General features: G+C 43.3%; 2 protein-coding genes across 2 annotated transcripts in view; one reads left to right on the top strand and one right to left on the bottom strand.

Annotated features, from left to right (window-relative positions):
• The window catches only part of LOC142405001 (complement C4-like), a 48998-nt gene extending 36906 nt beyond the window's left edge, over positions 1-12092 (top strand). Inside the window, exons 32-41 of the mRNA XM_075491998.1 lie at positions 169-262; positions 1012-1180; positions 2856-2943; positions 3585-3659; positions 4717-4825; positions 5774-5863; positions 6261-6353; positions 7107-7190; positions 10632-10764; positions 11954-12092. Coding sequence (XP_075348113.1) covers positions 169-262; positions 1012-1180; positions 2856-2943; positions 3585-3659; positions 4717-4825; positions 5774-5863; positions 6261-6353; positions 7107-7190; positions 10632-10764; positions 11954-12092 — 1074 coding nt within the window. The remainder of the gene's footprint in view (positions 1-168; positions 263-1011; positions 1181-2855; positions 2944-3584; positions 3660-4716; positions 4826-5773; positions 5864-6260; positions 6354-7106; positions 7191-10631; positions 10765-11953) is intronic.
• Positions 12093-15020: 2928 nt separating this feature from the next.
• On the bottom strand, positions 15021-25087 carry STOML3 (stomatin like 3). Its single transcript, XM_075490421.1, has 7 exons — positions 24768-25087; positions 21151-21254; positions 20274-20346; positions 18936-19018; positions 17085-17288; positions 15947-16081; positions 15021-15799 (listed from the first exon to the last, which is right to left on the bottom strand). Exons 1-7 carry the CDS (start codon positions 24817-24819, stop codon positions 15599-15601), a joined length of 852 nt encoding a protein of 283 aa, XP_075346536.1. The 5' UTR covers positions 24820-25087; the 3' UTR covers positions 15021-15598.
• Positions 25088-26146: the final 1059 nt, after the last annotated feature.

Below are 26146 nucleotides of genomic sequence, written 5' to 3'. Positions count from 1 at the left end.
TTATACCCATGACAGTCCTCTGCGACTAGTCTGTGCCTCTGGGAGACCAGTGTTTCTCTCCACACTCCCATGTCCCATCAACATTTGCTGAAGTCCTGGATGAGTAAATCCCTTGTCATTTAAATGATCTTTTTAGTGGTTTGCTGTTTGTGTGTTCATCTTTCTTAGATATTAAAAGTGTATTGGTCTTCTGAGCTGAAGAACAACACATGTAATGATTTGATTTTGACGGTGGAAATGGAAGGGAGCATTAAGTACTCTGGTGAGTGAAAAGGGAAGTGGTTGGGTCTCAAAGGTGACGCATTTGGCCAGCTGCTAATGATACTTAATGGCTTTCCAGCCTTGGAAAATGGGAATAAATGAATGAAACAAGGAAAGAGAGAGGTCTCTGAACTCTGCCTAGCTATTGTTTCATTCAGCTTATTAATATTTTTAAATAGTTTAATAAATGAGTGACTGTAGGTGCAGAGGGTACCTAACAGATACACAGGTACTATTACTAACACTTCTTTGTTAGTGGGAGGAGAGCGAGGCAAACTCCCTTCGCAGTGTTCCAGGCTGCCATGAGGGGAAAGCCCAGCTCAGTTCCCTGGCTAATAAGGGACCTACCATGTGGCCTTAAAAATTCTTTGGGGAAGATCTGTCATAGGTTTTTCATATGAGCAAGACTGTGTTTCCCATCCCCTGCAGTGTGTATTCATCATCCTCTCTGCCTATGTCTGCATTTTTCTTCTGTTTGAATAGTTAACTTTTGGAGGCAGGGATTGTCCTTTACATATTTACACATAGCCTAAACCCCATTCTTAGCTAGATCTGTTGGTTATTCTTACTATAATTATCCCTAAAATTTTAATTCTGAATTAATTAGATGAGATGGTGTACAGCAAACTTTTATAAAACCCATAGAGATGGCATGACTGCCCACTGGTATTTATCATTATAGAAAAAGGAGCCAAATTACCAGGTCCTCAGTCAAATTTGTGCATGGCTGATCATGTCTGTCATCTCCAGAAGCTGAATACTTTGATGAAAACGATGATTATGAGGACCTGATTGCTGCAGAAAGGAAAGCGTTAGAGCCACTGTCTGAAATAGAGTGGTTTGATATCCACAGCAGAAGGAAAAGAGATGTGATCTCTCCCAGTAAAGCAGAATCGCTGCAGTACAAAGTCTGTGTCAGGTAGGTCTGCAAGATCAGCTCTTCATTAGAAAATGCATTCATTTTTGTTTGTAATTCTTCTTGGTCACCCTCTTCATATCCTCAAGCTCGGCATCCAACCTGGTGGTCTTCTGTGCGTATGCATACATGGTGAGTCTGCGTCCTCTCTCCCATGGCAGGAGAAAAGGTTTCCACACAATGTATTAGGTTTAGATGGTTTACATAGACCTCAAATGTCCATTGCAGATTCTGCCCCATCAGACTCTGGGAAGACTCTAAAGCGCCTGGCTGGCTAATCATTTGAAAGAAGTCTTTTATTAAATAAAGTACATACCATTGGAATACAGTAATAACACACTTACAGAGTTTCATTGCTTTCTGGAGAGATGTTGTTACTTCCTTTGTGGTCACACTCTGGCCTCATAAAAAAGAAAAGATATCTACTACTACTTGGGGGAGGAGAGGAGGCAGAAGGGATAGCCTGTTGTGGCAATCAAGAAGTAGGCAAGGGCAGAGCTAGTGAGAAAGAAATCATCCCATGCAGAGTAACACTGAAACATCTGCTTTTGCTCCCTTTCACAGTATGGCAAGGGTCACAGAAGCACAAAGTGGTGGCTGTCCTGAGTTCCCCTTCTAGAGAGGTGTAGGGTGGCAGAAGCAGGTTTTGCTCCCAGTAGAATTTAGCTTTTCCACTGACTTTTGACAAAGCCTTGGATGCAGTGGTTTTTATTCCCCCTCCCAGACAGCAGCATGAACAATGGCAGGGGAGGACTGGAGTTACCCTAATTCCCAGGTTTCATTCTCCCTAGTTAAACGTGTATCCAGTGAATTGTGTGCTGGCTGAAGCATCGTTTTGCCCATTAATTGCTATGTAACATTTATCAACTATCAGATCCACTGTTCTGCAGGACATTGCTGAATGTTAGGGTGAGGCTTAAACAATAATGTGAAGCTCCCTTTGGTATAGTTAAGGCGCAGGAGAAAACCTGAAGGCACTGACTGCATCACCATACTTCTTCCCTGCACTGTGGTACATCCCTTATGGGGAAAGGAGAGTGCCAAAATAAAAGTTTCTGAAGTACCGCTAAGTGTATGCAGAATATCTTATGATAAAGCACCCTATGTGAGCACAGAACAACTTAATTTTCCAGCAATGACACAACTACCTGATTTTTGAGAAGGTGGAAGTAGAAAAGATTGGAAGTCCAATATATATACCTAATGGATAGTTAAAGTGATGAGGATTTTTGCCCTGGACAGCAAAGGTGATGTAAATTTGACTTTGTCCAAGAAGAATTTGGATAAACTCGTTTCCTATCTCCAGTCTCTAGGTAATAGAGAACAGACACTTTGTCAGTGCTGTTTACCTTCCCTATCTTCAACAGTTCTCTTATGGTGGGATAAACTGTCCTTTGAAGGTGATTGTTTCTGCCTATCAGCTATAAAGAAAGCCTAGATGACAAGCTCAGGCAAGACACCTGGGTTTTGGATGACCATTTGACTAGTTCAGATGACTAATTTTGCCTCATGACTCTTAATGAGGTAGGCAGCTAATTTTGAAATTAAAATCCACTTAGGAAAGTTAAATGGAGCAGAATGTTTTGTTTCACCATTAGCAAGCCTGAAGAGCCAAACTCTTCAAAGCAATCTGACTGTTCAGTGCAGATGTTCACTGCTGGTGGTCTCCCTTATAAAGGTCCACAGGTTCCAATGCACCAAAGATGTCCCTGGTTGATCTCTCTCTGCTGAGTGGCTTGGAGCCCGACACAAAGGATCTCGAACAGGTTAGAAACACACTTTTCTGTGCAATCTTTTATAGCCTTTTCTATAGAAAATTTGTCTGTCAAAATCTTTCCAAAGTCCACAGAATAAAGAAGGGAAAACAGATTTTGGATAGATATATTTTCATTATTCTTGTTCTGATAAAATATTCACTGAATATATACAAGAAATTAAAAGCTTGTGGTAAACAGAGTTCAGTCTTCTTAGTCCCTTGTAACAGAAATTAGGGCAAGGCTCAGCAGGGCACATAAATACATGCCTGTCCTTAACACATATTGCTGTCCCCAACACATATTGCTGTCCCCACTGGACAGTGTGTCCAGGACAGTGTGTCCTGTGCTTGCAAGGGGAAAGGCAAGAACATCTTCTACAGGTGGTTGCTGGCAGGACATAGTGACAGGGAGATGGGACACAGCGTTCTGCAAAGGTGGCTACAGAGTTTTGGGTTCTGGAGCCTGCTCGGTCGAGGGAGGTTTGGCCAGGTTCATGCTCTCAGGGACTGTCTCCTTTAGGGAGGAAGAAAGAGGGCAGAGTAAAGCAAACAGCTGAACAAAGCAAACCAGAATATAGAGGGTGGTAGCAAAGGTGTTCCGGTTATGCTAGGTTTTTGTTTCGATTTGTTTGTTTGTTTGTTTTCCTGCAGTTGGTGACATCTTCAGACCAGTACATTCAGCACTATGAGTACAAGGAAGGAAAAGTTTTGCTCTACTTTGGTGAGGTAAGCAAACCCAATGATTTTCCAATCTCTGCCATTTCAGATAGCATATATAGACTTCTTTTAAACCTAATCATTATTGTTTTTCACACTCCATTACCTTCCTGTGATTTTTGTCATATGTTATTATTGAACAGCTCAGTTGAAAGAGGGCGGAAGAGGGGAAGAAGGGAAACATGCACCTTCATCCTCTGGCTTTCTATGTTCCAGGAGATGCAGCCCATGTTTAAGATTTGGGCTTTGGCCCAAAAAAAAAAAAAAAAAAAAGAGAAATCCTCTCTAGCCAGAAGAGATGCTTTTCATCCAGGATTAACAAAGTGTTAACTGGTGGTCCTGTAAATTCCACATGGACACCTTGCATGTGAAGTTCAGTATTTCTGGATTGAGATCCATATAGTGACAAACAAAAGTAAACACCAAACCCCCTAGTTTCTGTGTATATTTCCCCATATTTTGGATAACGACTCCACCCTGCACCCACTTGAGTTGCTTCACCTCCACAGCCAAAGCAGGGGGGTCCCTGTAGAAAGCACACACAGGGCAATGATTTTTTTAAATATAAGACAATAGACAAATGAAAAAATGTAAATGTTATTGTTGCTATGACTGTCCTAGATAATTTGTGCATTTAACATAGGTCAAAAGCTGTCCCTGACCTTAGTGTTTTACTAAGCAAAGTGTATAAACTGGTGGCCACCGGGTACAGGATAGGCTGTGAACATATAGTACACCCTACTCCTGTGCAAGGTGGCTTTAGGCAAAAGCTGAAAAGTAAACCCCAAATTAGTGATGATGTGAGTCCGGACCAGACAGTTTCAGGCAGAGAAGACCTCCACACATCTCACAAAACTACGTTTACCAGGCTTAGCTCATCCACAAAATCTCCCAATAAAATCACGGAAGGAAATGCCTTCTTCAAGTTGAGGCTACAGCTATCAGGAATAACTCACCTATGCCAGGAGAAACAAGCATTCAACAGCTAGTACAGGCACAAATGAATAAGGAACTGGCTGGGGAGAGTTAGTTTACTCGTCATAATTATTGTTCCTTTCTCCTCCAGCTCACAAGCGGACCGGACCCAGATTGCATATCGTTTGGGGCAAAGCAAATCAATCCCATGGGCTTGGTTCAGCCAGCAAATGCCGTCCTTTATGATTTTTACAACCCTGGTAAGGGCACAGAAAAATGATACATAACTGATTGAAAGAGAGACCCTCAAGAACAAACTCCAGTCTATAGAAATGTGGTTTTGATGTAGTGTGTGAAACCATATGATTTTGTCGAGTGTTAAAATAACCTGCCTCTAATACATTCTTCTGCTACCATGGCTTAAGATCATCTAAACAGAGATCCTCTCAGAAAGAGTCTGTTATTGCAAATGGACTGAAAATACAAACTTTTACACTCACGGATTTTTAAATCAGGTTTCCTCAGCTCCTGTTTCTCATGATGCTTTTAAGCATGTTCCACTCACATTATCTTTTTGGTCAGGCTGTCTTTCTATGCATTTAAGATAGGCAGCCTTAGAGGTTTGGCTTATGTACTGTGCTTGCTGGGGGAACCAGTCTCGTTTCCCATTCAAAGAAGGTTAAATGCAAATCATCCCCATTTGCCAGAGTTATGTAAACAATATTTGAAAATTAGGTAAAATCTCTACTTTGCCTGAAGCTGAGGGATGCAAGACAGTTTACACTAGGTTTAAACCACTAACTATTGGTGATCCTATCTCCTTCTTCTGAAACAGTGCAGTGCTCACTGTAGCTCTATGGTCTAAAGATGTTTTTAAAATGGCTGCTTTTCAAAGGAAACAAAAAAAAGGGAAGAGCACAACTTCAAAAAAACCACCCAAACAAAAAAAAAAACCACAACAAACTGAAAAACAACAACAAAAAAAACCCAGAAGCAACAACCCAGGTTGTTGCCCAGCTGAAAGGCAAGGTGATCCCTGTACTCTAGGTGCCTAGGCTATAGGTCTTTGTGGACTGCTGATGTGCATCTAACCCCTTAGTGCTCTGATTTCTCTGCACCAGGGAAAAGTTGGGCTGCAAATGTAGTTTCTACTGCATAGTTTTCCACCTGAGCTCTCTGCGACAAGCCATTTTGTTTCTTCTCCATAGACAGAAAGTGCAGCATATTCTACGGTGCTCCCAAGCACAGCGCCATGCTTTCAAAGGTGTGCCACGCCAATGTTTGCCAGTGTGCAGAAGGTAAGGAATGATTAAATAGACCAGTCTAAAAGAAGATAGTTACTTCTATGAACCATTAACATGAGAATTGTTAGGCCCAGAAAGGACCATTACAATTATCCTAATGCATAATACAGGACACAAAGCATCCTCTAGTATGTTCAGTAGGAAATTGAAAAAAAAATTTTTAAGATATCCAGGACTGATTTGATAGTTGAATGCAATGTATACGTATGTATACATTGTAAAGATACAGTGCATATGTATGTAAAAACCCTCCATTGCATCTCTAAGAAAGTTGTTCTGCTGTTTTATTTTATTCTGTTATAATGTTGAGTGAATGAGCATGTGTAAACTATATCTATCTAAATACCCATGCCTACAGAGACAGATGTATAATTTATTTTCTTCACTCTAGGTCCCTGCCCAAGACAAAGATCAACTTTCAGTAAAGCCGTAAAACAAACCACACGTTTTAGATTTGTCTGCTACCACCCTATTGCGGATTATGGTAAGGCGTGAAAGACAACTGTTGATTTAGTTTAAAAATAGTTCTTTTTAATAAGGATAAATTTGTAATTTTATATGCCCAGATCTCTCCTGAAATGAGTAGGGTTTCTGTATCTGGCCTAGAGGCTAAGGAGATGAAATGAAGCCATGTGCTATTGCAGTCATCAGGGGGGGTGAAAGGGAAAAGTAAAGGCCTCAGACAGATGCACTGGGATGCTGGGGGAAGGAAGCATGAACATTATGTTACATGGTTTAGAAAAGACCCATGGTGTGAGCACCACCATCCCCTACATCCCTAATGTTACAGGTTGGAGATAAAGGGTAGGCTTTGCATGGTATGCTCTTCCTTTTGAGGAGCTAGATGAATATTTTCTCCTTTGCTAATTTGCCTTTCTGGCCTCTTTGGATGGAAAGTTGGAAGAGCTACTGAAGGAAAACTGGTTCAGCAGCTTTGGTAAGTTAGATGCTAACAGAAGGACAGGAAAAAAAGTGAAAACCTAATCATATAGGAGGTTCTTTTAAAAAAATACACAAAAGGAATACAAATCTAGAGGTTGTTGATTAATACCTGACTTTCTAAAAGCATATTAGGTATACAGGATTAGTATCCTTTTGTCTTTCATACCCCCATGGTTTGCGAATAGATGGTACACTGGCCTCTGTATAGACATCTGGTAAAAGCATACCTATTTTTCAGTTTTTGGATGCAATTTCATGTTTCCATCTGGCCTCACACCATTGTTGTCTGTTGCAGCGTACGAGGTGGAGCTCCTCAATAGTACACAGAAGAATGTTTTTGATTACTATGAGGCCAAAATCCACAGAATCCTTAAAGCCAGTAAGTAAAATGTTTGGCTCCTTCTATTCACCTGTAGGAAAACTAGGTTGATTAAATGTTAGCCAGTATGAGCCACGCAGATGCCTTCTCTTGCTATAGAAAGTAGGGTCAGATATACTTCTGTACTAGGCTTGCAAGAAGACTTATTTCTTGCAAGGCTCATTTGGTGCAGCTACCTCACTGTTCAGTTCAGCTCGGAGGCAGGTTGTTTTGGTTCACATTGTGCAGCAATCGCAGAGCACATGAGCTTCAATCCTTTCAGATGAAACTAAATCAGAAGACACATTCCAGCTGCATTTCAGTCCATGGCTCCAAACTGGAGCTAGTCTAAGACAAACCCTCCAAAAACATGCATAGTGTGGATATTAGGTCTTCTGCATCAACTATTTCACTTTATAGATTGTTGTTATTGAGCCACATTTTTTTCTTTTGTAGACATATCCACTGACCTCTGTTTTGATACTAGATGAAGATTTGAAGTGCTTGTTAATTAATTATTAGGCACTTGCAACCCTTGCAGAACAGGCTAAGAGTTGTCCACAATGACTTGCCTGAAGTCAGTGAACACAGGAAAACTTCTAGAACTTTGATTTAATAATTGTGATAACAACAAAGAGGACCTTTCTCTCTGTTTCTTTAGGTGCAGTGTAAAGATTTGCACTGCTCTCAGACCATGTCCTTTTGCAGGTCTGCCATCCCAGTTGTCCCCATGTGAACTTTACTTTATCAGCAGCATCAGTGAACACTGATATTCTTCAAAGCAATTTCTGGAGAGGCTATCAGCTGACATCTCAGACTTCAGCCACTGTGGTATCATGTGGTTGTCAGTTTCGAGTTTGGCAGCCAGAGATTGCCTGTAAAAAGCAACTTCAAAGATTTCAAAATCTTCCCTGTCTGGAACAGAATAATTATCTCACTCCTTTGATCTTTGCCCAGGGGACTGGCAATGTCACCCAGTACTTCATCGCACACAACTTATGATCTGAGCTCAATGTCCAGTTCCTGCCGGAAAATCAGGTCCACGCTTTGTGAGTCCAGAGACAGCATCGGTCATACCCAGGGCTTTCCATGTACAGGGGAATGTTAATGTGCCTAGTGATCAAAACACCAGCTATTGGAAATTACAGTACCATGATGGAAAGTTTCATTAATCCCTCCAGAAAACCTACAGGATCTAAAAGGATTTAGAGCTCTGGGTACCCAACACATTGTGATGGGTACACACAGTTGTGAGTACCCAACACATTGGTACTCACAACTTGTAGGCAAGCACTGAAAAGATTTTGTTTCTTGGCAGCTGAGAGAAATATCCTTTGAACCTGAAGCTGAAGGGAAGAGATGACTTCTCCCATTCCCACCTCCTTCTTTTTGATCCCTTTAAAATCCCCTTTGGTTTCTGCTGTATGATGCAGTTTATAAGCATCAGTAGGCTTTCAGCAGGCTTGGGAAAGGCTGGGAAGAGGCACGAAGCCATGATGATGAAGAAAAAGCAAGGCGTTGCATCCAAATCAGCTCATGACTGAACTAGAGTTGTTATCTTTTGTATTTTCTGTGGCTGTTTTGAGTGAGGTTGGTCTCTGTTGCCATCACCAAGGGTAGGTGAGAATTAGTAGGGAGAATTCTCATTCTCTGGACCCCTGGCATTATTTCAATCTCAATCCTTGCAAATAAAGGGTTCATTCAGAAGACAGACGGAAACATTTATTTGTGTTTGGGAGTCAGGAAAAGAGAATTTTGCAGATGTGCACTCCTCAGATTACTTTGATTTTTAACAGAATTAGTGCTGTGCTAACGTTTATGCTGTCCTATGAGTCCTTTAGGGGAACAGTATGTCTCATGCAAAATAGCACAGAATTTTTTTTTTTCCCCCATTATAGATTCTAAAACTTGAAGTAATTTTTTCCCTTAAATTCTGTTTTGATACTTTAGAATATTATATATATTTTTTTTTAATTGGAGACTTAGAATTGGAAATTGCATAATAACCTGTTAAAGTAATAACTCAAATGCTTATGATCCCCAGATTCTGGACTGTGTTAGGCCATTTGTGAAACGTGTGAACCGAGAAACACCATGGTAATTTAAGCACAATGAACTTGAGGCATAACATCATCATTTTCTCAAGTAGTTCTGATCCATTTTTGCATTCCTTGGACAAAATTAAAATTCAGTACACCATATAGCATAGGAACAATAGAAAGGTCTTGGGTTATATGAGAAAACCTACAGTACTGTATTATTCTTTGGAAAAATGCAGATGTAAAACAGCATACAATACTGAAGACTCACTTTTCTCTGGCCTATAAGTACCATATGTAAAATTAATGCAAGTTTTAACTAGCAAATAGATAAGGGTCTTAGTACTAGATTTCACAGATTAGCACTCTACATCAAATTCTCTGAAATCTTATTAGTGTTGAAATATTCTACTTCAGGTTTTTATTCTACTCTTAGGATTTTATTTTGAATACTAGACTTTCCATACTTATAATACAATATTTAGAGAGCAGAAGCTACGCAAGCTTCTGCTAACTGATAGGAAGACTGTGGTGTCTTCCCTGCAATTTAAGATGGTTTAATGTTGAATTTGTCACCACAGTTTTGCATGACATTTCACATTATAGTTAGAAAGAGAGTAAGAAATTAGAACATTGTTGTTATTTGCATTTTGTTTTTAAATGGACTTTGAAAACTGTTGTTCTAGCCAAACAACACAGTATCCTCATGACCTGTGGTTAGTCTCATGAATAAGCATCTTTCCAGCTCTCATGTCACTGCAGTACCTGAGTACCCTTCTCTTCTGCCTTGGATGCCCACTTCTGTAATGGGCAGTGCAGCTCTTGAATGAATAATCTTCTGGGACAAAATCCAGACCAGAATCTTCTAACTTATTTTAATGTGGAGATCACCAAGGGCATGTCCTACACATCAGTTTCGGAGGGGATAGCATAAAGGCTAAATCGGTGACTTTCAGATCAGGTGCGCTAAGGAGAGTGAGTTTTTAATACCGCCTGCTGCATTGTTGAGCCTCAAGTCATTTGACTTTAGTTTGCCAGCTTTTAAGACCGCTACAAGCCTGAGCAATCTGAAACATAAGATAGCATATTTTGGTTTTCCTTTGGCTTTTCCTTCAATCTCTGAGATTTGAACAGACTCCTTAAGGCCTGAAAGGTCTCTATAGCAAAACAGGTCCTTCAATAACTACTGAGGAGGCCAAGAAAACCAGCTAAGACAGAAATGGCTTACTTTTTGTCAGGTAATGTTAAAGGAAATAACCAACCATAGCTTGGCCATTTACTCCCATGTCAAGCCACAACCCTCAAGTGAAATACTACCTTGGCTTAGCAGTGGAGTAAATGATCACAAGGGGTTGTGTCCTGTGGGCTACAGTTCTACTCTTTATTAGAAAAGTTCATGGAGTTTTCTCTTCTCATGCCACAGCTACTGATGAAAGCATCCAAGTGGGTGACCACCGACAGTTCCTAACGCGCTCCACGTGCAATTTAAACATGGTCACTGGCAAACGGTACCTCCTCATGGGGAAAGATGGCCAAACGGTTGATTGCAACAACAAGTAAGTGCAATGATTTCTGAGCAGCAGCAGCTGCTATTGTGGACCACGAATCCAGAGGATACTCAAACTATTAGAATACCTCCAGAAAGCAAAGGGAGGGCCAAATTTCCTAGGGACTGATTCTGCTGGCTTTACTAAAATGCAAAGACTACCACTCCACAGGCAAAAGGCAAGCTGTGGGGAACAGCTGAGCCACCCCAATCTATCGGCTCATCTATCTGTGCAGAGCCTGGTTCCCGCACTTCTCAGAATCAAAATCTGGCCCTTACTCCACTGAGTTAAAAACTCATAGCTAGAAAAGGAAAATGGGAAATGCTACATGGTTCCATCTACTGCAGATGCCTTACACAGCTCCTGTCTTTGCAAAAGAAATAAGTGGGACTGTGTCTAAGAGCAGCTCTCAAAGCTTCTTTTATATCACACGTGCAAATAGCTCATTATGCTTATTTCTCATTGTCACAGTCTAATGAAAAAAGGGAATTTATCTGAGGAGGAATTTAGTCTGACTCTAAGTATTCAATGAGGAAGACATCTTAAATGTTTAATTTCCCTGTGCTTAACTGGAGAAAGGTGGTGCTTTTGAAAGCTTCTAGGAGGGAGACCATCTCCATCAAATTATAAGTGCCACTTCCTAAAACCTTAGAAGGTCCCCTCTCTCCATCTCTATGTGACACCAATGTGAGTGCTTAAGTCAGGGGCCTGCTTCAACAGATGCCTGCTAAAGACTGAAGTCTCCCAGCAGAGGCATAACCTCTGAAGTCTTCTCCAGTCCAGTCATAAAATGCCAGAAGCTACACAGGCTGTCACCACAGAGAATTAGGAAACATTTTGGGATACTCTGTTGAAACTAAACGCCCCTTCACTGTGTCCCATTGGTGTTCACTGGGGCTTTTTGTGCCAGTCCACAAAAGTCTAATAGAAACTTAGCCCAAGCTTACCTGGCATCACTCAAAATACAAGTACAGCTAGATTTGTCCCATCTTGGCACTGACTTTTCCTAAACTTTATTCAAAGCTCAGTTAACCTGCTGGTGGAACTAGGTTTCAGGCAAGTTTCTTGGCTAGCGTAACTCCTCCTGATCTCAGAGATGCCTCAGTGGAGGGATGCAGCCTCACAGGGTTTACACTTTCCTGTTGCTCCATGCCAGCCGTAGTGACTCACCTCCTTTACCTGTCCCACTTTCACTCAGGATGCAGTACTTCCTTGATGCACAAGCCTGGGTAGAGAAAATTCCAGATGACAGCGAGTGCCACACCACCCTGCACCGGCAAGCCTGTGTTCACCTGCAGGACTTCATGAACACGCCTGAAGGCTTGTGCCTCTTCTGAACGATTGCTCTGCTCCCCATATCCTATCCATGTGACTGACACTTATCTCCTTCCTAAATTTTTCTTGCAAAGCCTGTACATCACAGTGGCACCTGAAACATTGCAGAGCTGCTTCTGTTGCTATCTGTTGTGCTGAATGGGGTATCTTCTTGTAGATGTATGTGTGTGGGGGTAATACAACAAAAATTGCAGTTATTCTACTAGTTATTGTGTTTATTGTCCCTGCCACTGGTGAAGAGAGAGCAGGATTTTCTGTCTCCCTGATCCATTATATGCAATTATCCTGCAGGGGATCACATGAAAAATCATTGTGTTTGCAGAGCTGATTAATTCCTGCAGTCATTGTCACTGGACATTAGAGGCCAAGAAATTTGCATGGGTCAGAAAGAAGACTGGGCATTCACGGCCTTACCAAGTACAGCCTGTGTTACACTGCTACTGAAAGAGATACTAGCACTCATGTTTCAGCACATCAGTTAATTTCTGTTTTTAATGGTGAGTCTTCATGGAGGGGAACGAATGACCCCACTTGTACCGCAGCAGGATTCCCATACACACTTGCGAAGCTGGAACCGGAACTGGCCCAGCACCAGGGATGGGCAACTGGACTGTGCCTGACCCAGGAGTCCTGCACAGGCTAGTTAGTGCTGGTAGCTCACTGAGGGCACTGAATTGCTTTTTAATGACTCTGTAGTCATGCATCTTTCAAACTTTTCTTTTTTTTAGAGTTTAATTAATTTCCATTACTTAAAAAAAAAACCAACCTGACGCAATCTGTGGTTGCATTTTTCCGAAGTATTGCTGCTTCTGTGGTTATGCAAACAGTTCTGTAGTGGAGATGCAATAGGTGGGAGTTTGCTGTCACAGTTATAAAGGCTTCTACAAATGGCAAACTAAGTTGACAATGAAAAATACTCAAAACATCCCTTTTCTTAGGATAAGAAAGTCTGTAGAAAATGTTTTGATAACACCGATAAGTAGATGACTTGCAAATACAGGTTTTACTTCTTTAGTTTCCAGCAAAATGCCATTTGGCAGTCATGTCTGAGGCAGAGAAGAGCTGCAATGAAAAGCTGTGTTTGCTGAACAGGTCACCATCCTCAGATGCTCATACACTGTCTTCGTGCCAGCAGTTACTGAGTGTAAAAATTTGCAACCTGGACTGCTTGTGTTACACTGCAGTAAAAATAAGAAGGGCCTGTATCAACAATATGATAATTAATAGGTCCATGTTGATCTGGTTAATTTGGAATCAAATGACCCTACGGGATAGGAGGGCAGCAGTGAGCTTTGTGTGGAGGAGACACTACCCGGCAGCAGCACCCGCCAGAACAGCTGCTCCACAAGAACCTTCAGATTCATAGCAGACAGCCCGTCACTGTGTGCCAGCACTGTGAACCACCCGGCTATTTTTGAAGGCTGTAAACTCAGGTATAATGGTAGCTGAACTCAGATATCTGCAATGATGTGCCCCACTCAGCTGCCAAGCATTGCATGGTTGGAGGGTGGGGAAGGCTTATTTTATGAAAACCTGCACCACTGTTTCATGACATCTGCAAAGGAAGATAAGAAACCTCCTGAGGGTGAAAGACAGATACTTAAATTAATATAGGAAAATTCGTTTTCCTCAAGGTTTGCCCCAGTATATTGGGTTCACATGGCAAGGTTTTGATAGTGGAGGGGCTACAGGGGTGGCTGCTGTGAGAAGGTGCTAGAAGCTTCCCCTATGTCCAATAGAGCCCATGCCAGCTGGCTCCAAGATGGACCTGCCGCTGGCCAAGGCCAAGACAGTCAGCGATGGTGGTAGCGCCTCTGGGATAACGTATTTAAGAAGGGAGAAAAAAACCTACTGCGCAACTGCAGAGGAAGATAGGAGTGAGAATATGTGAGAGAAACAACTCTGCAGACACCAAGGTCAGTGAAGAAGGAGGGGGAGGAGGTGCTCCAGGCACCAGAGCAGAGATTCCCCTGAAGTCCCTGGTGAAGACCATGGTGAGGCAGGCTGTCCCCCTGCAGCCCATGGAGGTCCACAGTGGAGCAGATATCCACCTGCAGCCCATGGAGGTCCACGGTGGAGCAGATAGCCACCTGCAGCCCGTGGAGGACCCCATGCTGGAGCAGGTGGATGCTTGCAAAGGAGGCTGTGATCCTGTGGAGAGCCCATGCTGGAGCAGGCTCCTGGCAGGACCTGTGGCCCCATGGAGAGAGGAGCCCACGCTGGAGCAGGTTTGCTGGCAGGACTTGTGACCCCGTGGGGGACCTATGCTGGAGCAGTCTGTTCCTGAAGGGCTGCACCCCGTGGAAAGCACATGTGGAAAGGACCCACACTGGAGCAGTTTGTGAAGGACTGCAGCCCATGGGAAGGACCCACATGGGAGAAGTTTGTGGAGGACTGTCTCCCATAGGAGGGACCCCACACTGGAGCAGGGGAAGAGTGTGGGGAGGAACAAGCCGCAGAGACAACGTGTGATGAACTGACTGTAACCCCCATTCCCCATCCACCTGCGCCGCTCAGGGAGAGGAGGTAGAGAAATCGGTAGTGAAGAAGGGAGGGGTGGGGGGAAGGTCATTTAAGATTTGGTTTTATTTCTCATCATCCTGCTCTGACTTTTGATTGGTAATAAATTAAACTAAATTTCCCCAAGTCGAGTCTGTTTTGCCCATGATGGTAATTGGTGAGTGATCTCCCTGTCCTTAGCTCGACCCGCAAGCCTTTCATCATATTTTTCTCCCTCTGTCCAGCTGAGGAGGGGAGTGATAGAGCGGCTTGGTGGGCACCTGGTGTCCAGCCAGGGTCAACCCACCACACCCAGCTTTCAGCTTTAGGAAATGTGACTGTAATGCATGGGCATACATTATCTTCCTTTTATTACAGAGCTTATAGAAATGTCAGTGATATGGCAAAATCCAGCCAAGGTCAGTAAAGAAAGTGCTAATTTTTACTCATATAAGCTAAAGAATAGGTTGTTCTACTGACATACCAATTATCCAGTAATTCTGTTAATAGTTATGAAAGAATACCTCTAAGGTTATAGGCCAAATCCTTTTTTCCACTCCACAGGACTTGAGTTAAATACCAGTATCTGACCCTTTTGCTGTGTGGAGTACATCAAGAGCTCAGAGGTTCTTGCTTAGCAGACAAATCACTAAATAATTGCTACATTCAAGACTCTGTAAAATGTGGTGAAAGCATCATTAAAATTTCATTAGATCTAACATGCATTTTACATATTTTATTGCATTTTACACATTTTATTGCATTTTACACATTTTCTTCCGTTTCACTTGGAGACGAGTCTAAGCTGAAACTGCTTAGTGCCTGAACTTTGCAAATGCAGTCTCCTAATGTGGGAGCTATGTGTAGTTGTTAAACTATTTTTACTCTTATTTTTGGTACAGAGGACCAAAGTATGCTTCTACTTTAATTCTGGTAATCATCTGGAATGCCTTGCTTCCTGGGAAACCCTTTAAATCTCTCTGCCCAAGGAGCTAGAGTAGAACAGTCTCTATCCCCCTCTATTTTTCTGCCCGAAACTCTCAAGCATATTTATAGGGAGAGGGAAGACAATGGTGGAATTATTCTCTGCTGCCAAGGTTGTTAACGTTTGCAGGTAGCGCAGCTGAAGACCTGCTGGAGACTCAGCCAGCACCATGGAGGCCTGCTTGAGGGCTTTAGAAGCATTCATTTCTCCCTCTGCTGCCACAATCTGCAAAGAAAGAGAAATGGAAACCACATTGGACACTGCCCATAGTGAGGAAAATCCACCTTCACAATGAGGATAAAACAGACAGGCACTTGGATGCCTGCGACAAGGATATGGGAGCTTGGAGGTAGACATTGCTGTAGGTCTCACCTTAGCTCTTGCTTCTCGAGCAGCCTCTGCTTTGGCTGCCATTGCCCTCTGCATGGCCACAGGAATCCTCACATCTTTGATCTCCACTCGGGCCACTTTGATTCCCCACTGCTCCGTGGCACTGTCAAGGATAGCCTTAGGGACAAACACACAACCCACCACAAAGAGCACAGCGATGGCAGAGAGAAAACCACGCGATGTACCCTGCCGCTTGGACAGAAGGAAAGGCAGCATGTAAACCTGCACAACAGAAAGACGGAGCCTTCCAGGGGCACTAACATCCAACGTGGTGTGTGTACGACGGGTACCGCAACCTTATGAAACTCCTGCTGATCAACACCAGTGTCTGAGAGAGGGTGTCTCCTGTGTGGCTTCTCTACTGTCTCTCTCCTAAACTATGATTCCACATCCTTTCTTTAGGTGGGCACTTACCAAACTTCTCCCTTTTACGACGTAATGCTACTGCAACTTCCTAAAGCGGCACGATGCTGTAAAAGCACGTGGAAGCACACTACGGGTGAATGACACAGCACAGCCCTGCAGCATTGGCACGCTCCTCTGTGCCCCCGCTCTGCCCATGGCTGCTGTCCTGGCTGGAGAGGGGTACGCTTTCTCTTTTATTTGGCTTTGTCTCTTCTCTGACTGAAAAGAGTAAATCAGGTTTTGGCTTTCTTCTCTGCTCCCTCCTTGGCTGCCAAATTAAAAAAACAGATGGCATTTTAAAGCATAAAACAACTCGGTTCTGCACTCTTAGTTGTTATGACAGGACATACAAGCCCTGCCTTGATTAAACCTTAATCAAGGGTCTGTTCGAGATAGAGCTTCCGACAAGCAGTAGACTTCTTTCTCACCGCTTGCAGCAGCCTCTGTACAAAGACTAAACAGATTTATTCAACTCAATGGATAATTTCAGAATCTTCATTGCTTTTTGATAGGAAATAACTCTTCTACAAGAACCTGGGGAAATACCTTTAGAATAACTCTTTCTGACTCTAAGCAATGAGATCTATAATTGAAAAAAAACATAGAGGAAAACTTTGCTATCATTGTTGAAGAAAGAAAGAGAGATTATTTCGAATCTGCTACTCCCCAGAACAAATCTCCATGCTTGTCAGTGAATTTTGAGAGCCAGATTTACTTGAATACTGTGTGCAATCTCCTCACGACCTGCCAGGAGCTGAGCCAAGCTCTGTGTACCCAGAACATTTCTCAGGGTTGTCTGTGCCAAGAGGAAGGTAGCCGAATGGACATCAGTGACGTTAGCAACAGCGCTGACAGCGCTGTGGATCCTGTAGTACACCACCCCATCGACTTGGGTAGTAACGGCATCTTTTGTGAGAACCTGCATTGGAGAAATTGGAGAAATGTGCAGAATTAGAGAAGGATCCAATAACACACCCCTTGCCAAGGAAGGGGAATTTTGTTTTTCCCCTTAGTGAGGAAAAGGCCCTGATAATTCAAGGAAATTAAGAATTTCATTTGGTTTCTTTGTTATTCCTCTGAGAAATAACTTCAAGGAAGTTATTCTGCATCACCAATAGTTTAAACCAGGGCAAAATGTTGTACATAGCCTTTAGACAGCAGTTTCAACAGTAAGTGACTCTCGTAGCCTGCATGAATTTCTTCTGCAATACTAAATGATGGTTATCCTCTTCCTTTCTGGTAGAAAGGGCCATTACTGGTTTTATACATTGCATGCAGACTGGAAGATCTGTGTTACTTCCCCTAAACAATGTATTTGTAAGAAACACCAGCAAATTAAAACAAAAGCGAAAAGCAAAGCGCAAGAAATTGTGAGAAGGAACTCTGAAAAATATTTAAGTATTCATAGAGGAGTTGAGTCATCTTTTGCCAGACAAGCCCCCTGTGCCTCAGCGGGCAGTTGGCCTCAGCAAAGCACTGATGATGCTCCGCTGTCTCTTCCCTCCTCAGCATCTTTTGCCTGCAAGTAAGTGCTTCACGGAAGCCCTGCCAAGAGCTGCAGAAGCCTTGCCAAAAGCTGCTAAGCTTTGTACAGCACAAGTACTGCAACCATCTTCCTTCCAGCCTTCCGTTCTGGGGCAGCCATTTTTCACTCCATCACGTGCACCCCTGCAACCTGCACTCTGAGAAAAGGCTCTTTGTGATTACAGAAAGATAACGGTCCAAGAAACAGCTCCTGGGGAACACAACGGGCAATTCCAGGGGCCAAAGGGGTCCTGGGGCCATCCCACCCCACCCTGCTCTTCTCTCCACATAAGGAAGGAGACAGCAGTGCCAACTCCACCGGCAGAAGCATTGTACCATGGTGGAGAAGCATTGTACCACACGAAACCAAAACTTTTCCAGAAGGACAGAAATTGCTCAGCAACTGATTCTTCAGACTAAATTCTTCAGTCAATGTTTTTCAATAAAATGCCTAAAGATACGACTCCCCATTCCTGCTTGGATCTGAGTTTTGTGGATGATTGTCTGCTAACCCCTTTGAATTTAAGGAGATTTGTTATCCATACGTAACCTGCCTTTCAAGAAACGTGCAGGGTGTGCCTACCTTCGAGCAGCAGCCACAACATCACTGAAGGCTTTTGTGAATGGCGAGCTGCATGTCAGATCCAATTTTATTAGGACATTCTATTCTGGATATGTTACGCTAGTCTACTGCTTCATTTCCATGTGTGGAATAACAATACAATTGGGAATTTTTTAGCGTCTCCTCTCTTGTCCTCTCTGACTCCCATTTGCAGTTCTACCCCCCACTCCCTTATCTTGTATCTCACAGTTCTGAACATCAGCAAGAGGAGTTTGCTTGGCTTGCAACGATGCATGTGCAAGTTTTCATAAGTAGAAGTTTTGTAAGCAGTTTGGCAGTCAGAAGATACAGCAAATAAGCTAAATTCTGTACAGTAGCTCACAACTGCAAGACTATAAAACACCTGCATTATTTTTGATTGTGCCACAAATCAGCTCTATATTTTATTTCTGTTTTAGATGGCTGCTAGAGAATAGTTACCTCTTGTGGAGGAATGTTACAGGTAACAGTTCTAAGATCAACCTTGATAAATGTATCTGTACATGGAAGTATGAGGATCAAACCTGAAAAATAAAAATAATTAGGTGAAACACTTGTTTCTGAAAGCTAACTCTAGAGCCAGGTATCCTGTGCAAAGTGAACAGATGGAAATATCCACAGGGTGGGGAATGAGCCCACCTTATTAACTACCGCTGTCCTTTCTGCTGCGGAAGGTGACAACAGTGAGGTTTTGCATTTTCAAATAACAGAGGGAAATGCAGATATCTGCAAATAACATGAATTTATTGGAGCTTAACAGCCTAGGGCTCTGGTCTGGGAATGGCCAGATTACAGTTCTGCTCTCAAATCTGCCATGAGACTTCTGACAAAAACTCCTTTTATGCCTTTATTTAGTTTTCCCCCTTTAGATCAGAAGCCATTTATGGTACAGTATGTGTGCCCCCAGGAAAGACATCTCCCAGGCCCAGATTCCTGCACCACCTGTGGGTCTCCACATTAGGAACGTTGTCCTGACATCTGACCCGTCCTGTGAAGGAGTCCCCACGCTCCCATCGCTAGAGAGGGGGACTTGACAAAACCATTTTTCTAATCTCAGCACCTTGCTTAGGTGCCCAGAGCCATGCAGAAGAGCTCTGCACCTGCCCTAGCTGCTCTTTGGACCACATGGCTATTATTCAAGAGGAAAGCCAGTACCTGGAAAGGATTTTTCCTCTTATTTCAACTTCCAGTTTGCCCAGTTTCATTGCACAGAGCTGGTAACTGCACCAATGCAAATACCTCATGTTGTTGGGTTTGGTTTGTATCTGTGATTTGTAACCTGATCCTAGGTGCCTGTAACAAACTCTGTATAGATGCAGTGTCCCCGCCCTGACACATTCACAATTTTCAGAGCAGAAGACAGCTAAAGAGCTGGCAGCAATGAGCAGTGTTGGAAGTGAGGTACAGGGAGAGTGGTCACAGTCACCCAAAAAACTCTGCAGTAGAGCTGAAGACTGCACTTAAACCTCCCTGGTCCCCCACCAGCGTCTGCAGCGTGAACTCAACCTTCCGTTGTCCAACCTACTTAACAGCAAAGCCACGCCTGGCATCAAGGTCCTCACCTTCAGTGTTGTGCTGTGACAGGGGGGTGGCTTTATCTTCTCTTCAGAAAAACAAACAGCCTGCAGATAAATGAACTGCAGCAGAGAGGACCATCTCATCCCCCCCTGTGCTATGGAGAAGGATTTAATGGACCTCTGCAATTCTCTATGTGGTCAGAGTGCATTGTAATAAAATAAAACCAGTGCATCTTAACAGAATAAAACTGCATGCATTTACCTGGACCCTTTGCTTTCTTAGACAGTATACGTCCCAGCCGAAATACAACAGCACGTTCATATTCTCTGATAACCTAGGAAAATATTTTAAATTTAGAGTTTTACAACTAACTCTATTCCTGCTCTCTGAACTGATTTTTTTACTCTTTAGCATCTGTATTAAATGTGAAAAAAAGTACAAATAATATAGGAACCAACAAAGCTGCAAGTCACTGGGCATTTTGTGCCTTCTCCTGACCTCATAGTTTCCTGGAAAAACTCAGACTCTGGCCCTGAAAATATTTTACAAGGCAGATCAAATATGAAAGTTGCCACTGATCTAATGAGGCTGCCCACAACTCTCAACACCAGTGCTATACTCAGAGGAACTGTGGGCAAAGTATGTCTCACCTCAGATAATCTACCTAACTTCTTTGGTTAGTGTATTAGGACTACTCAAGGCCTGGTGTTCAGGGCACTCACTCTGGTAACTCACTCCTAAAATTTGCTTTAAATTAATCATATGATGCTTATACCTTGAAGGGACTGTGGGTTTAGGTTGTATAGTCCCTCAATGCAGGGACTTACTCCGTTTTTCATCAGTTCTTTAGAAAAGTTTGTATATTTATTCTCCTAGTGTTGTTGTAAAGCAGGGAAGTTCAACTGATGATGGAAGTTGAGATGGGAAGAAATTAAATGAGTAAGTTGTGGTGATACAGAAAGTCAGTGGAAGAACATGCATCTCTTGGTCCCAGACCACCTCTTCGCTACAAGCCCTTAGGATTTCGAAAAAGTGGATGTAAAGTGCCTTGTTTTAACAAAATCAACAAATCAATAAACATAAGTAACAACAAAGATCATAGAGCATTCTTTATGTCCCCCAAATCTCACTAGCTTACCTTGATACATGCCCAGATGGAAATAGGAAAGGTAATAAGCGCCAGGAGGAAAGAAAGGGAAATCAGGATCCAGCCACACACACCAAGTCCTTCCCGCCTGTCAGCTATAAGAAAAGAAATAAGGAAGAAAAGCGGTGAATGCAAATTTTGAAAAGAGTTCTCTGAGGGATATAGATCTAGCCCAGTGCAATCATGAGGGACTGCAAAGTCCACAGAGACTCGTTCCCTCTTACCTCCTTCCTCACTGAAAGCTGTAAAACACCTCATCAAATATCCAACCTTATGTCCCTTCTGCCCCAAAGGTTAAAAAGTTCAGAAAGTACATTTTGCAACGGGAAAGAAAGAAGGAAAATGAAAAACGTTGCCAAAGCTAGCATCTGTGAAGGAGAAATACATCATTGGGTGGAGTATCCATGGATATGAATCTCTGCCAGCATGCCACGGCTGGGGCAAAAGATTTAGTTTGTATGAAACAGCTGATAAGGAAAATGAGGGGAACTCCTACTGTCTTTAGATGAAAGTTTTGAGGAATATTGATGGACCAGTTCATCTTCTGGACCACAAGCTTCAAAATCAGTGTCTGTCAACGTGCACGCCCATGCATTTTGAGCAGTTCTCTCACTGTGTTCAGCTGTTCTCATCCAAAAATTTCATTATAATGAAATTTCATTATTTCATTATAATGAAATCAAAATATATCAAAATAATTTTACCGCCTGAAGGGAAAGCAGTGGTGAGTTGTTGTTCAAGTACTAAAAGTTTGAGAGGATCTTTGTAAGGGAAAGGTGGTCAAGCAGCTGTTGCTCTTTGAAGAGCAGCTGGAACTGCTGAGGTCCTCACAGAAGAGGCACGGAAGAGGGCGAGGAGTGAAACAGGCCAGTCCTGCCACCAGGACAGACCGCCGCAAGGTCGACTGAATTTTGCTAAATGCAGAAATGCCTTGGATCAGGAGAGTCACAAGAAAAGCAGAAGCACCAGGGTGGGCTAGCCCTAAGGGCTGCCCGGCTGCTAGGTTTGGGCCAGAAGAGGATTTTTGCAGGCATGAGCATCGATCAGCAGATGTAAAGCTGACTGCCACAGCCTACGTTTCCCAACGCAAGGGGAAGAGGCAGAAGACAGGGACGAAGGCTCAGAGGTCTCCTCAGAGAACCTCCCCCATGCTGATGCAGCGATGCAGCGTGTTTTGGATAGGTTACCTCAAAGGTACAGGGCAGCACTGGGAATTTCTGACATCAAATAAAATTCATACGCAGATAGAAACTGATAAATAGAAAAGAAAACAATTCATTTTATACACTGTGAGGAAACACTTGTCACCACAGTGAAACGGTGTGAGGCTACCTGATCTGTAAGGCACAAGCCAACAGACCAGCAGAGCGGGACTGACGGGTTTGTCAGAAAACCCGCAGCCACCCGGGCGTAGGAGACACAACACAGCCCTCCTGCAGCTCCTTCTTCTCTTGGGTGCATAGCTGCACTACACATCCTGGCAACGAAGCCAGGTTAACTGCAAACCTGGATGTTAGAACCAAGCCCTTTGCTGCTTGCAGTTTTTCCCGTCCTGCTTCTGAGGTCCCCGCTGCAGATTCCGTCACTCACACATACATACGTTTGTGTCCAAGAGGGCCAAGTTTCAGGACTCCCTTTGACTGTTTGCCCCGAGAGCTGGGCACAGAATTGCTGCACCGGGAGCCTGGCTTTCTTCCTGACCCTTTCCAACAAACAGTAATTTTAAATCCCTGGTTGTTTAATGAGGTATCATCGCCATGCTGCAATCAGCGGTAGGAAAGATTTGAGGAGCTCCCCTGAGTAAATTACCAGGCAAACCTTAAGGCCATGTGTTTGAAGACAGGATTTCTAAGATTTAATGTGAAAACCTTTAACGCTTTCACTGCTGCTTGTTTGCCACACAGTGTTCTTCACGTTACGCTAGTGGTGTGTCAGGCTACAACAGGTACATGAAGTACCAGCAGTCAGGCGGCTTTTAACCAGTGGAAAGAGATCAAGGAAACTTGTGGAATGGGCATCATTCAGAATTCTTTATCTGAAGCCTGGGGAAATTAATCACGAAGGGATGTTTTGTTCAGCAGAACTCAATGTTCTCCTCTCTTTATTTCACCTAAATTATTAGCTTACAGAAAAATGGCTGAAGATCTTTTTCTCCAGTGCCAAACTTGGTCATGAAGAACCTCTTCAAAAGCAATTTTGGATTGTAACTTCACCTGCCATCATCCGCCCGAGACCAATGTGAAGATACGTGGTAGGAATGACACAATCCACAGATGGTAGGGAATGGCTGGGAACAAATGCCTGCACCCTTCAGACTGATATTCAAGCAGCTCAGAAGAGGTAGGTTAAGATATCCCTTATCACCACTATGGACAAGAAGCACACATCCAAAACTTGACAAAGTACAAGTGAATCCTTCTCCATGAGAACTGCCCTACAGATCCTGTTGCCAATGTAGATTCCAATGAGAAAAGCAGGATATGACAGTATGCCTTTTTAATAGTGAATCCAGACCTAGACCTCAAAAAACCACCACAAATATTTTCAGATTACCCCAAAGTTTCAAACCATTTAACCACAAGACAAATGGAAGACTCTAGAAAAACACAATACTGAAGAACGAGGATCAGTCACAACCCAACATATCGGTGACCTGGTTTTGCCATGCCTGTATATGGATTACAGTAGTCACAACTACCAAAAACCTCACTTGGGTCTACAGTCTAGAGCAAACCAAGAGCTGCAATGCACTGCTGAATGTGAGCTCATCAATCAGCAGTTGTGGAAAAGCTCCAGGACACTCGTAAGATTCACTTCTTTTTTTCTTGACACACTCATTTGCGGTTGGACTCAATGATCTTAAAGGTCTTTTCCAACCTCAATGATTCTACGATTCTATGATCATGAGCACACTTGATACACAAAACCATGACGTGGTTGTCAAACTTGAAAAGCAAATGAAAAGCTCACGTCCAAGTTGTCTTGTGAAGAATATAAAGAACGGCGGGCAAAAATCTCCCAGGTCTCCTGCAGCAACGAAGAGAGATGGAGCAGCCTCAGCCTTTTGTAACCACTGTGCACCCTCCTGCTTTCTACAAGCACCCAAATCAATCCTGCCGAGACTCACGCTTGTCCCACTGTACTATCCGTACTAACGGCCAGACACAATGGTGAAAGCAGCACCCATCGCCAGTAACGGCTTTGGTTTGGCAGCAGTTCCCTTGCTTGCAGAGAGCACCAGGTGCTCATCACACAAGTCCAAGCACATCCAGTGCACTTTCAGGGCTGAAAAATTCTTCTGTCTTCCCTCGCTAACTCATATTTTTCCCTTTCCACCCCACTCCTACGTACAGGAGTGTATCAACAGCTGAATCAGCCATTTTAGCCCCTGGGGTGCTTTTGCCGGAAGGTAGATGCTGGGGCGTGCTGGCAGGGCAGTATGAGGTAATTTGCTCTGTCACTCAGTGGCAGATGCTAAATTTTCATCTCCAGCCTATGTGGGAGACACGATGAATGCCTGGATTCAAATGTACTTTTTTTGTTCAGTTAGTTTTGCTCCTTTTTATTGAGAAACACACACACACACACACACACAAAGCAAGGCTTACCAATTAGATGCTCTGTGTTGTTTTTCTTGGGCGTCTCTCTCTGGGGACCCATCCCATTCGAGGGAAGCTCCGATACCCTCACAGACGAGACAGCAGCATACCTTGAAGCAGCACAGCGCTCATGCGAAGCGCTGAAGAGAGGCAGGGCGAGAGGAGAAATCCCCGCTTGCACAAGAGCTCTCAGGAAGTCAGTAACCCTGGTGAGGAGGGGATGTTTACAAAAACAAAGACTTGTGGATCACGGTTGTCTCTGATGTAACTCCATGGTCTTCTGTGGCTGTCTTCTGGCTGGGGATGCACTTGGCCCAGCTGGTTTTACACCCCACAAAATCCAAGCTGGAAATTATTTCTATGAATCAGTAATATCTGTCACCAGAGAGAAAAAAACAAGAACAAGACAAGACAGAAAGTGAAGATAAAGAGAAAACAAGTCTTGTGAGGATCAGCTGAGGGAACTGGGGCTGTTTAGCCTGGAGAAAAGAAGGCTCAAGGGAAACCTTACCACTCTATACAACTACCTGAAAGGAGGTTGTAGGGAGAGGGGTGTCGGTCTCTTTTCCGAAGTAACAAGCGATAGGACAAGAGGAAATGGCCTCAAGTTGCACCAGGAGAGGTTTAGACTGGCTATTGGGAACAATTTCTTCACCGAAAGGGTGTCAAGCATGGGAACAGGCTGTCCAGGCAAGTCCTTGAGTCACCATCCCGGGGGATATTTAAAAGACATAGCCATGTAGACATGGCACCTAGGCACATGGTTTAGTGGTGGACTTGGCAGTGTTAGGTTTATGGTTGGACTTGATGATCTTAAGGGTCTTTTCCAACCTAAATGATTCTATGATTCTATAAAGCCAGGGGGTACAGATTGAGGACTGCTCCTCTGCTGTACACCTCTTAATATTATGGGGCTCAGCTACTGTTCAGGTCTCAAACACTAGAAACATAAATGATCTTCCAGGTGAGGTCCCTGTGCTGTGTAGAATAGCTCATCACACACTTCTTGATACTGTACATCACAATAGGTTGAACCCTGTTATGCCAGATAACCTAAAAACCACAGCAGAAGCATTTCAGCTCCAAAGTCTTAAAATTTTCCCCAACAAGAATATTTTTCACAAAACACTTTTCAATATTGACAATCAAACCAAGCATAGCATTTCAGACTAAGCCATTTCTGAAGGCTGCAGCAGCCCAGAGCAGCCTTCTCAAAGGACACAAGTCTGTTGCTTGTTATTTGAGAAAACATGACAGGTGGCTTTTCCTATGTAATTTGGGTTTGACATACAGCTGCATTACTTATATGGCTGTTTTCTGTGGGCATCCATCATCTAGACTATCGCTGAAGATCTGGCTCCAGCTTCAATTCACTTAAGTCTTCATCC

Source organism: Mycteria americana, chromosome 1 (genome assembly GCF_035582795.1).
Source record: "Mycteria americana isolate JAX WOST 10 ecotype Jacksonville Zoo and Gardens chromosome 1, USCA_MyAme_1.0, whole genome shotgun sequence".
Classification (NCBI taxonomy): Eukaryota; Metazoa; Chordata; class Aves; order Ciconiiformes; family Ciconiidae; genus Mycteria; species Mycteria americana.
This window is presented reverse-complemented; position numbering and strand designations above follow the sequence as displayed.